Source organism: Gossypium raimondii, chromosome 11, assembly GCF_025698545.1.
Source record: "Gossypium raimondii isolate GPD5lz chromosome 11, ASM2569854v1, whole genome shotgun sequence".
Classification (NCBI taxonomy): Eukaryota; Viridiplantae; Streptophyta; class Magnoliopsida; order Malvales; family Malvaceae; genus Gossypium; species Gossypium raimondii.
Genome location: NC_068575.1, coordinates 13,685,692 through 13,698,433, shown reverse-complemented (window position 1 = coordinate 13,698,433; position 12,742 = coordinate 13,685,692). Strand labels below are relative to the sequence as shown.

At 32.6% G+C, this 12,742-nt stretch overlaps 1 protein-coding gene across 1 annotated transcript; it reads right to left on the bottom strand.

The window, feature by feature from the left end:
* Nucleotides 1-5,449: 5,449 nt before the first annotated feature.
* LOC105804568 (probable UDP-3-O-acyl-N-acetylglucosamine deacetylase 1, mitochondrial) lies at nt 5,450-10,782 on the bottom strand. The gene is given in 9 exon segments (XM_052624424.1): nt 5,450-5,768; nt 5,850-5,938; nt 6,041-6,142; nt 6,716-6,773; nt 8,117-8,179; nt 8,660-8,761; nt 9,059-9,265; nt 9,726-10,034; nt 10,104-10,782. Coding segments are annotated over 4 exon segments (651 nt in total). The 5' UTR covers nt 10,164-10,782; the 3' UTR covers nt 5,450-5,768; nt 5,850-5,938; nt 6,041-6,142; nt 6,716-6,773; nt 8,117-8,179; nt 8,660-8,686.
* Between the last annotated feature and the right edge of the window lie 1,960 nt (nt 10,783-12,742).

Below are 12,742 nucleotides of genomic sequence, written 5' to 3'. Positions count from 1 at the left end.
TTATCCCCGTAACCAAGGAGTGTCCTGCTCAGGAGGCTGCTCGCTTGTTTCTTAGACATGTGGTGAAGTATTGGGGAGTGCCACAATCTATCATCAGCATCGAGATGGGCAATTCACGGGACGATTCTGGACGGAGTTGTTCAAGTTAATGGGCTCGAACTTGAACTTTTCAACTAGCATGCATCCACAAACCGATGGGCAAACTGAACGAGTGAATGCGTTGTTGGAGATGTATCTTCGGCACTATGTGAGTGCCACACAAAGGGACTGGCCAAAGTTGCTGGATGTGGTTCAGTTTTCTTACAATTTGCAAAGAAGTGGGGCAACAAACCAGAGTCCGTTCGAGATAGTGACAGGACAACAGCCACTTACACCCAATGTTGTTGCGACTCCTTTTGGGGGACCGAATCTGGCAGCCTATCGATTTGCGAGAGATTGGCAAGAGCAAAATGATTTGGCTAGAGCTTGTCTTCACAAAGCGAGTAAGCGCAATAAGAAGTGGGCGGATCAGAACCGAAGGGATGTACAATATCAGGTTGGTGACTCCGTCCTTGCTAAACTGCACCTGATTTTGCGGCACAATGGGTTGCATAAAGGGCTTGTTCGACGTTATGAGGGGCCGTTCCGAGTTGTGAAGAAGGTAGGCAAGGTGGCCTACAAGCTTGAGTTTCTTGAAAAACTCAAACTTCATCCAGTGCTTCATGTGAGTATGCTTAAGCCATTCCATGAAGATGGAGAAGATCCAGAATGAAACAAGTCCAAACGAGCGCCGATAGGGGTAAAAACCGCCTATGATAGAGAAGCGGAGAACATAGAGGGGGATCGTGTGATCAGACGGAAGTACTATCAACCGCGGCATGAATACCTAGTTCGATGGAAGGGATTCCCCGATAGTGAGACAAGTTGGGAACCCGCTGAAGCCTTGTGGCAATTTCAAGATAAGATAGATCGTTACCATGCGGAGGACGAGACGAGGACGTCGCTAGATTCGGTGGGGGAGAATGTCATGGGTTGCGCATGGGAGCCCACAACCATGACACATTCGTGTGATCCATCAAGTGGGAAGGAGGTCATTTGGCTCGATCGGACTAACCCATTGCTTGAAGAGATTGAAGGCCCATCTACAAGCTCGTCACATATGGAAACATAATCTTCGAGGATATACAATCGTAGATTTGATATGTAATCTTAGAAGATATGATTTTGTAATCTTAGAGATTTGATTTGTAGATACCATTCGATCTTAGTCGTTCATGTACTTGATCTATACCGTTAGATTTGGGGAGGCTCTACTATAAATAGAGGACTCTCCCCTCATTGTAAATCACTTGAGTTTTGAGGAATAATAAGAGTTCTTGAAAGTATTCACTCAAACATTATTCTCTCTTGTGTTCTTGATATTTCGTGGCTAGTTCTTATTGCATTCTGCGTTCATCTTTGCTTGATCTTTGAGTTGCTTTCGTTTGTGTTGGTTTTTCAAAGGGGAATTATATTGAATCCTCAAATCGTGGGAGTTAGGCTGACTTAGGCATTTTTGAAGCAAGAAACTGCCTAAAGCCGCACGGATTGTGAGGCAAAAATCCTTAGTCCGTGACACTAGGACACAGATAAACCGCCTTCACGCCTAGATAATTTTAACCTCCATACCCTTGTCTAACCATTCCTTCATCCCTCTCGGCAATTCCTCGTGTCTTGAATATGATATTATACATCTTGAATATGCAGGAAAGTGGTTATATATATGAAAAGAATAACTTAGAGAGACATAACAAACCAATTTTTATATTACTCAACTCATTCATGTGTTTCGCTTTATTCTAAGTTAAAATGTCTAGCCATTTGATTGTGAAAGCACTTCTTTGTTGACGATAAATAGAACGGATATAGGCTAGTTGGAACCATAAAAACTTCAATTCTATTTAAATATAGAAAAAAAATTAATAGAAAGTACTAGTCAATCTTTAATTTAATAAATATAATTAATTTAGCAATTTCAATTTAATAAGAATTTTGATTTTAATGGTAATAAAAACAATATAAATTTTATTTTGATAAAAAATTAAATAATTTAAATTTTATCATAAACTAACTTTTTGAAGTCATAAGAAACTAACTCATTCTATCAATTTAAATATAGAAATAATGAATAAACTAGTCCATATTTAATTTAATAAAATAATCAATTAAATAATTTTATTTTAATAAGGATATTAATGTTAATAATAATATATTTTGTTTTAATTAAAAAGATTGAAGAACTAAATTTTTAAAAAAATCAAGCATAAAGATTTCATTCACTATCTCTTATCTTTGTACATTTATGTATAATTTGAGGGGAAGAGGAAAAAGCCAGGGAAATTGCAAAGGGTTTATATAATTTTGGTTTTTATTTGAAGTATTTTGGTTCTATATGAAATGAATTATTGAGGTAATAAGTCTATCTGCAAATGTGGTTTGTTAAAGTGATAATTGTGATTGATTTGGAGTTGTTTTAACTTGTTTAAATGCATCTTGAATTGGTCTTAAGTGTTGAGTTGAATCCAATATATTGTAGGGTGTTTTAGTGAACTTTTAACTGATTTTTACCAAAATTTACCCAATGTATCGATACCAAAGGTATGGGTATCGATACTTAGGCTTTAAAACTCAAAATTTCCAAAATAGAATGTGATTTTGGTATCGTTTTTAACATATGTATCGATATTAAAGGCTAGGTATCGATACCTAGGCCTAAGATTTTGATACTTTCATCAAAATTTGAATTTCTAGAATGTTATTTTGGTATTCCGTTCCTTGTTTTCTCTTCAACAAGCCATTTGGGATCATTGAAAAACTTTTATAAGCCAAGGATTTCGATCATGGAAGAAGGTCAATGAAAGATCTAAATGTCCTTTTGTTACTCATGTGGGTAAGGATGCAAATTCTTTACATGAGAATGCTATGAAAAATTGTCTTGATCTTCATAACTCCTTGCAAAATATTGAGAGGATTATTGAGAAACAAAATTCTGAGCGAGTTGCAAGAAATCGGCTACAGCTCAAGGACATTCTTTCTATTTTGGCGAGTAAAATTCAAAATGCACATAATGAAGATGTGGGGGCAATTGTCTTAGAAAATATCCCTCAAAACGCACAGTATGCCAGTCAGACTGTTCTAAAGGACAGTCTTTCTATTTTGGCGAGTAAAATTCAAGTATTCAATCGGGAAGATATTGGAGATTCAAAACTTTTTCAGTTTAAGTCAAGCGCACATTTAACGGTCTCAATTTTAGCAAATTCATATTCTGAAATCCCTATCAGCCCCACAATCATAATCCAACACAACCCCACAACCTGATGTCCCTAGTTTTCCGAAAGTAGAATCATCAACATTAAACTTCAAAGCTCTCTCTATATAGGGATCGCATCAAACATCAAATTTGTTTTTAACCACAAAACAGTCTTGGACAGATAAGCTTGAGTCATCCTAAAAAGTCCACTCATTAACGACAGCCCCTGTTTAACTGCCTTTAGCTAGTAGTAAGCCATCGTTTTAGTTGGAAATGTTGAAACCAGAGAATCTGATTTACTTGGAAACTTATTTTTGTGAAATCAGCCTTTGATTTTTTCCCTGGTTTTATGTGAAATAATACATTAGTTTCTTAATTTTGTTTCCCACTTCAGCATCTAAATAGTTCCAATTAGAATAAAATAGTTGTTCATTCTTCAAATTCTTCATGGTATCAATTCCAAAACATATATCATTAATCCAATTTTTTTCCAATGACTAGATATGGCATGACCAAAGGAAAAAAACAATGGAGTTATCGGTCGATATCTCACCCAAACATGAAACGATGTCCTAAGGGAATCAGGATGGATTTGAAAGTTTTCATACTCCTATCATAGGTTACAAGGTCAATGGAAACAACTATATTCCACAGTCCCAATCAGTTAAAATGGTCATTTGTGGTCGAGGAAAAATATTTTTAGCTGATAATATTTCTTGGCATGCTTCTGTGCCCCTTGTTTATTGAATAAAATGTTATTAGCCCTTCAAAGAAAAAAACTAAAGTAAAATTTTGTCAGTAATACCAGATAAGCAATCTGGACTTGCAGGTTGTGATCTAAAATGGTTTGCTCAGTAACTTTAAACATATCATTCACTAGATGTATGTTTGTCAAAGCACAAGATCCTAGGACACAGATAAACCACCTTCACGCCTGGATAATTTTAACCTCCATACCCTTGTCTAACCATCCCTTCATCCCTCTCGGCAATTCCTCGTGTCTTTAATATGATATTATACATCTTGAATGTGCAGGAAAGTGGTTATATATATAAAAAGAAATAACGTTTTTGAGAGACATAACAAACCAATTTTTATATTATTCAACTCATTCATGTGTTTTTCTTTATTCTAAGTTGAAATGTCTAACCATTTTATTGTGAAAGTTCTTCTTTATTGCTGATAAATAGAATGGAGATAGGCTAGTCGGAACCATAAAAAACTTCAATTCTATTTAAATATCGAAAAAATTAGTAGAAAGTATTAGTCAATGTTTAATTTAATAAATATAATTAATTGACCAATTTCAATTTAATAGGAATTTTGATTTTAATGGTAATAAAAGAATATAAATTTTATTTTAATAAAAATTAAATAATTTAAATTTTATCATAAGCTAACTTTTTAAGTCATAAGAAACCAACTCATTCTATCAATTTAAATACAAAAATAATGAATAAACTAGTCCATATTTAATTTAATAAAAATAATCAATTAAAGAATTTTATCTTAATAAGGATATTAATGTTAATAATAATAATATATTTTATTTTAATTAAAACAGATTGAACGAGTAATTTTTTTAAAAAAAATTAAGAATAAAAAATTCATACACTATCTCTAATACGTACATTCACTACACCAAAACAGGCTTTTAGCGGCGCTTTTTTAGGTCTTTAGCGGCGCTTTTTAGAGTCACTAAAAGTATTTGCGGCGCTTCCAGGAGCGCCAAAAAAACGCCGCTAATGAATGCGTCGCTAACTCTAAAAACGCCGCTAAAGACCAAGACCTTTAGCGGCGCTTTTTCCACAAACGCCGCTAAAGACCAAGACCTTTAGCGGCGCTTTTACCACAAACGCCGCTAAAGACCAAGACCTTTAGCGCCGCTTTTCCCACAAACGCCGCTAAAGACCAGGACCTTTAGCGGCGCTTTTTCCACAAACGCCGCTAAAGATCAGGACCTTTAACAGTGCTTTTACCACAAACGCCGCTAAAAACATGACTTAAAAAATATTTTAATTAAATAATATATATTTCTATCATAAATATAATATTATGTTTTATTTTAAAATTTAAACTTTAAACTATATACTTTTAAGGATAAAATATTAAATTAAAATTTCTATTAAAATTTTAACTTTAAAGCTAAATATAAAAATTAATGAATTTAAATTAAGCAAATTAAAACAAGTTACATTCTATATTAGAATTACATAAGAAAATTGTTTACATTCTATATTAGAATTACATTAGAATTACATAAGTTCTGTTTACAAGTTACATTCTATATTAGAAAATTGTTTACAAGTTACATTCTCTCATGACCAACTCTCAAAATCAACTCTTTAAGGGATCTTTTTTCCCTTAACTCGGTGTAACCGAGTTGCAAAATGTGGTTTTTCCATACTTTTCTTGCCATCCCACATGTAGCAGTAGCAGTAGCAGCCCAGTACTTACTAGCAGAAATGCTTACGATTGTTTTCTCACAAAGGGAATATAGCTGTACAAATTCATCCAAATGAAGTAAATAAAAGCTTCACTCCAGGGGAAGTTAAAATCAACAAAGACAATGGAATAGAACCTGTTTGCATCTAAGATGAGGATCTGAGGAAACCCAATAAAATAATGCTCCATCTTCAGTAATAGCCATGCTATGTACCATCCCGGCAGCTATTGCAACCACAGAACCCAAGAACAGTCAAGGCCTCAAGGGCATAGATGAAGGCTACTACAGCAGGCTCAGAATGAGAAATTAATTCAAGAGAGAATCACCATGTTCTCAGCAATATGCGGATTGGCTTTCTCAAGCAACAATGAGATGATGATTGGGTCAGCTTCAGTATGATGGTTTGATATAAGTACAACGTTGTGACCCTGCACCCAATTGTCTGACAATTAGATCCATAAAAAAGCCAGTTTAAACATGAAAGATTCAGCCAGTATTGCAAGCTTCCTAAGTCCCAGTTGCACGTAAAAGTTTCCCGAATGTTGAAAACTTAATATGACCACGTTTAGCTTATGCCAATACAAAATTGAAAGGAAAACACCATTAAACTTTCCTTCTGAATACTAATATATAACTTCAGCTTTGCTTGCATAAAAAAATATAAATTGACATGATCTAAAGCTGATGAAAATTAAGAAATTAAAATAAAATGGACACAAATTTAACATACAAACCTGTTATTTTATTTCTTCCTCAGATGCACGTTCTTGTTAGTTATTAATCAAAGAATATGCAAGTATTGTAGCATGCAGAATAAAAAATTTCATCAACTTACTACCAAGCAGCTCTATGATGGATAAATCATGTTATGATCTTTAACAGTATGTTTGTTCAAAATGTAAATAATGACAAGGACATCTTAGTGAAAAAGATGCTGGAGCAAAACTCGGTCTTGTTTAGAGGAATCAAGTAAAAGGAAAAAGAAAACTGAACATAGTCACCTGCTTAAGCTTCTCCTCTATTTCATAGAAAAGAGAAAGATTGCCAACATATGAATTTCTGCAAAGAACATAATACACGGATGTTAAGAGAAGTGATTTTTTTTAATTTTAAAAAAAGAGACCGAACATGTCCTTTAGTGATTTTAAATATGAATAACATAAATGTTATATGAAGCACATGAAAGAGGGTGAATAAGTTAAATATACAAAATACATGCTTCTTTTTCTTTGCATTTTTGTCAATTCGGTTGATGATAAATAATCAAACATGAAGAAGAGAAAAACTACTAAAGACCATATGAAACCCTCAATGAAAAAAACACAAAAAAGAATGCACAAGATAAGAAACATGGAATAAGCTTAACCTTGGATGGTCTCAAATAGTAGCTAATAATTAAGAAAGAATTACAGTCCCTATTGCACTTCTCTCTCTCTCTCTATATATATATATCTATATCCATGAACCTTAAAGTTTATTACCACGGTTTACAAAATAGAATTATGAAATTTTAAAAATACAAATTCCTTCAGCAAAGCACATGCTTAATTTTCAAGAAGCTTTTACAAATTAATTGATATCAGCAGAGAAACCAATGAAACCAATGAATTCTTCCAATGAAACCAATATCAAACACGTCATAGACACTTAAAGCTGACAATCCAATTCTAACAGCAATTTCTGTTCTATCCTTCAAGCATGTGAGTTTTATAAATGCCAAGTCAGGCATATTATTCATTTATAACTATCATTCAAGAGTATCAATGTGCTTTGGCTTTGCGTTTCTTTCTTGTTTCAATTTCCTAGTTTACATATGTATGTGCCACTGGACTTGTTAAGTGAAGAATGAGAACCAAATTTTGTCAATGACTGCAGGACATAAGACCAAGAGCATCAAAAGTTTCCAAACATGAAACAACTAATCTATATTAAGCAAGTCAGAAAATCACCGAGCTTATTGTTTTAGCTAACATAATTTTCTTGAACAGGGTAAATTAAAATTTACCTTTAAACAGTCGCCTACTGCTGTAAAATAAACATCAAAACAGGTCCTAACATGAATATGACATATACTGAATAAAAAATTATGTAACCAGCTAAAGAGCAGCTGGACATATACTGATTGTATGTATGTCCAGCTAAAGAGCAGCCAGAAAAACCCACAAGATATCCGCATATCAGAATTAAATAAATAGAGGAAGCAAAGTAACTTAAGAGGTTGCATCTACATTAGTTAGAAGACACACCACAACAGTTAACGTGTTAAATAAATTAAACCAATTAAATGATTCAATTTTAAGAAAAAGGATTAAGGCAAATTTCAATGATTCGATAAATTAAATTGAACTCCATTTGTATAAACTACATCAGCTGCTATTTCAGATTTATTAACGTTAACTTACCTAAATCCCATACTTGAAACTTGATGTTGTTGTATTGTACAACCTCTACATTAAACCCAATCGCTGCAAAAAAAATAGTTCAAAAAAATGGTGCATCGAAGCTGTCAGTCATTTAGAAAAAAAATGAAAACCCAAAACAAGAATGATAAAGAAGAACATTTCCAAAATATGCATGTATATAGGCATACATACATTCTCAGTCAATATGCATGGAAAAGCTTGTAATTAAAAACCAAACAATGTTTTAATTGGGACAGAAGCTACATGTATATAGGCATAAATGTAATAAAAACCTCAAATGAAAAAAAAAATGATTAACTAAACAGTATCATTAAGCATTTCCACAATGAATTTCAAAAGATTTGGCTCAAGAAAATTACCAACCTAAATTTATTGAAATGCAATGGACAAATTACAACAGGATTAACATTTATAAAGCATCTAAACTAAGTGATTATCCTGAATCATGGTACATCAACAAAGCACCAAAGTTACTCAACAGTTAACTACTAAACATCTATTAAGAACACCAAAAAGACTTACCTGCAAAGAACATTTTAGATAGAATGGCTAAAACTGGGATATAACCCGCAAAACGCAGCCTTCTTGTTGGCCATCATTGTCGTTTTCTACATCCCAAAGCCCCTAGAATACACAGCAACTTCAAGCACATATTAGAAACATTTCGACTGAGCTAAAAGTGTAAAAAAAAATAGATTATGCTCAAAACTGATCTCTTGTGATGTCTTTATAACCAAGTGATTAAAAAGTTGCACATTACCCACATCCAAGCCGATTAAAAGTTAAAAAGGATAAGCTCTTAAACTGTTTTCCTATTTCCCCTGAAAAAGAGAAGAAAAGGTAAAGCAAGACTAACGAGACAATTACCATTTGAATTCAATGTGGTTAACAATCAGCATACCAAAGAACAAAAGAATTTACCTTTGGAAAGTCAATTCCACAAGATATGTGAACCTTTGAAGCAGGGAAGGCAACCATAAAAGAATCATTTCTCGAAACATAAAATGGTTCACTCAAATATGGTGCCAATTTCTCAACATTGTTGCCACTCCGATCCAAGGCCTCTTTTCTGCCAACTTGTTCTATTGCCTCTACCCAAGCATTTGCAGACCCATCAAAAATAGGAACCTGTGTTAGTTAAAATTCCAATTATCACCATCTATAAAATTGTATGAAAAAAGAGACTCAGCTAAATTATTACAGTGTTTGTACATTATATGTTACATTAAACAGTTCTCTCTACAAATTCATTGACTATGTTTAAATCTCCTCGCTCATCCCTCAATCCAGAACGCATATCCTACAATATGGCCTTCAAAGGTTCTTTCCGGCTGTTAGATTGCAGCTTCATGCTTTTAGCTTGCTCCAAAGTTGTCTTGAAGTGAACGAACAATTGAATATATATTTGTTCCATGTAAAATGTAAAATCATGCATTTTATTATCCAACAATACCTTACAGGAAAAGTCGCTTTTCTTGCAAAAAGGAAAGAATGTGACAAAAGTAACAACCAAATGAATAACAAAACTTACAATTTTAAGCAAATTAAAAATCAATTTTGATATCCAAACAAAAATTATGGCACTAACCTCGACCTCAGTATCCTCAGAATCGAGACTTTGAATCTGAATTCTACAATTGTCAATGCCTTTAGCTTCCAAAGCCGAAAGCAAATGCTCGACGGTCCGAATCTTGTATCCGTCTTTGCAAAGAGAGGTACACAACAGCGATTCTCGAACAAAATCGATGGATGCAGGAATCAAATTTGAGTGAAACTCAAAGTACCTTCCTTGGCCGGTGAATCCCGGCCATATCTTTACCTTCGAAACCTTCCCCGACTAAGGTGTTTTTCCCTACAGTTCGATGCATCCCGCTAGGGTTTGTTGAAGCTTACCGGTCTGGGATCACAGTAGAAGTTAACGGAAATGGAGATCAGGTTAGGATGTTTCGGAAGTGATGGAAGGTACCGTTTTCCATGAGATGAGATTGGAGGACTTGAATGAGTTAATCGCGGCGGAGAGATGCATGTTCCAGAGCGGAATGATACGAGGTTAAACTTACAGCTATGGCAAGATTTTCCTTTGGCGGGTTTTAAAATTATGAAAATATTAAAAAAGCATTGAACTTTTTCCCTAAAAAAAAACAAATTCAAAAGCATTGAGTGATAGCTTGGATGACTTCCCATATTGTTGCAAATTCAAAAATAAAGGGAATCGGGGTAGGGGAGAAATGGTTTGGGAAAAATAAAAGGACTGTCGATTTGGGGAAATTGGGGGGAAACAGACTCTTGTTCGGCGACAATTGTTTCTTCTCGTTCTTGTTCAACAACAGTTGTTTCTTCTTCTTCTGCAGACTTGAGTTTCCAAGTACCGTGAAGAGTTTCGCTGTTTTTGAAGGATAAGGTCAAGTTATTGGAAGAAAAGGTGGAAACTTTGGTCTGAAAATGGATAGAATTTGGATAAAAGAAGAGGTTTTTGGGAGATTTAAAATGGATTTTGGAGATTAAATGCAAAGGAGTTGAAAATGCTGAAATTGTTGCCATTTGGTCTTCAAAATTTGTGCTTTTGGATGAGAGAACTAAGAAAAATTTGGGGGGAAATTTGGGGTTTTTTCGTTTTTGGGTTTTAGGGGAAAAATTTGGTAAAAAAGCAGCGCGAATTTTTTTTAAGTAAAATTAATTTTGTGCGGGGGGTTTTATAAAAAACGCCACTAAAAATAAAATTAAATTTTTACCATGAAACTTTACGTTTTAAAAAATTTTAATGTGTATTTGTGGCGTTTTTATGAAAAACGCCGCTATTACATATCTTTTGTGGCGTTTTTCTCATAAACGCCATTAATGATTGACTTTTTCTTACAATTTTATATTTAATTATTATATAATTCATATCAAATTTAAATAAATAAATTTTGAAAATTTAACTAATATTTAAAAGAATTAGATAAATTTTAAAATTTTTATATAATTTTTATGTAAGAAAACAAAAACAAAAATTTTAAAATATGAAAAAACTTTAAAAACTATATTAATGATAATTTTAATAAATTAAAATTCATATTATCTCTTTTATTGTCAATCTATTACATTAATTTGTTACATTAATTTTATTTATCAATTTTTTAAAAATCTAATATTTAAATATATCAAATGATTTAAACCATTTAATCTAAATTTAGATTAAATATTTTTAAATATAAAACATTAATTAATTGTATAAAATTTTATCATTTAACAAATCTAAAGTAAACCTTAAATCCTTAACCATTTAATATGTATAAAATTGATCTATTATCTCTTATATAATTTAAATCAGTAATCATAATTTTAATATATTAAAATTAAAATTATCTCTTTACAATTATATAAGAAATTATTTAATATATAAATTAAGAAACACCAATTAATCTAAACCCTTAATCCCTATCTCCTAAACCCTAAATCATAAAACATAAACCCTTAACCCTTAACTCCTCTTTTACAATTATATAAAACTTAATTAATATAGGGATTAAAAAAATACTAATTAATCTAAACCTTAAACCTTAACCCGGTCTCAAATCTTTAAACCTTAAATCACTAACTCTTAACCCCTAACCTCTAACCCCTAACCCCTAACTACTAACCCCTAAATCTTATTTAATATATAAATTAAAAAACACTAATTAATCTAGATCCTAAATCCTAAATCCTAAACCCTAACGCAAATCCCTAACCCCTAACCCCTAACCCTTACACATTATTCAATATAAATTAGAACACACTAATTAATCTAAACCCTAAACTCTAACCTGACACTGAATTCATAAACCTTAAAATACTAACTCTTAATCTCTAACCCCTAACCCCTAAATTACAACCCTTAAACCAGAATCCCTAATCCCTAATTCCATAATCTATAAACCTTAAAATTGTAACTCCTAAACCGCCTTAAATCCTAAATTAACCATATACCCTAAATAATATATATTAAACCCTAAACTATAATGATAATTAATTAAATATTTTAAAATTAATACTATCCTATCTTTTACACTTTAAGTTTTATGATATTTTATTTTACTCATAATTTAATATATTTTTCTAGTAAAGTAGTTTAAATAAACTGTGATTGAAAAATAATAATAAATAGCTAGGAGTTAGGAATTAGGAATTCTCTTTAATAAAAACAATTTGTATTAAACAATATTATTTGTTATAATTTAAATGTAAATTTGACCAATATATAATAAATACAACGAAATATCAATTTTTTCAACTTATAATAAAAAAATATAATTGAAACATTACTTGAGAATATATCAAAGAATGAGATAATTGAGAATATATCAAAAACGGGCATTAGCGGCGCTTTTTAAAAAACGCCGCTAAAGGCCCGAGCATTAGTGGCACTTCTTCAAAAACACCGCTAAAGGTCTAAGCATTAGCGGAGCTTCTTCAAAAACGCCACTAAAGGTCTGAGCATTAGTGGCGCTTCTTCAAAAACGCCGCTAAAGGCCCGAGCATTAGCGGCGCTTCTTCAAAAACGCCGCTAAAGGCCCGAGCATTAGCGGCGCTTCTTCAAAAACGCCGCTAAAGGCCCGAGCGTTAGCGGCGCTTCTTCAAAAA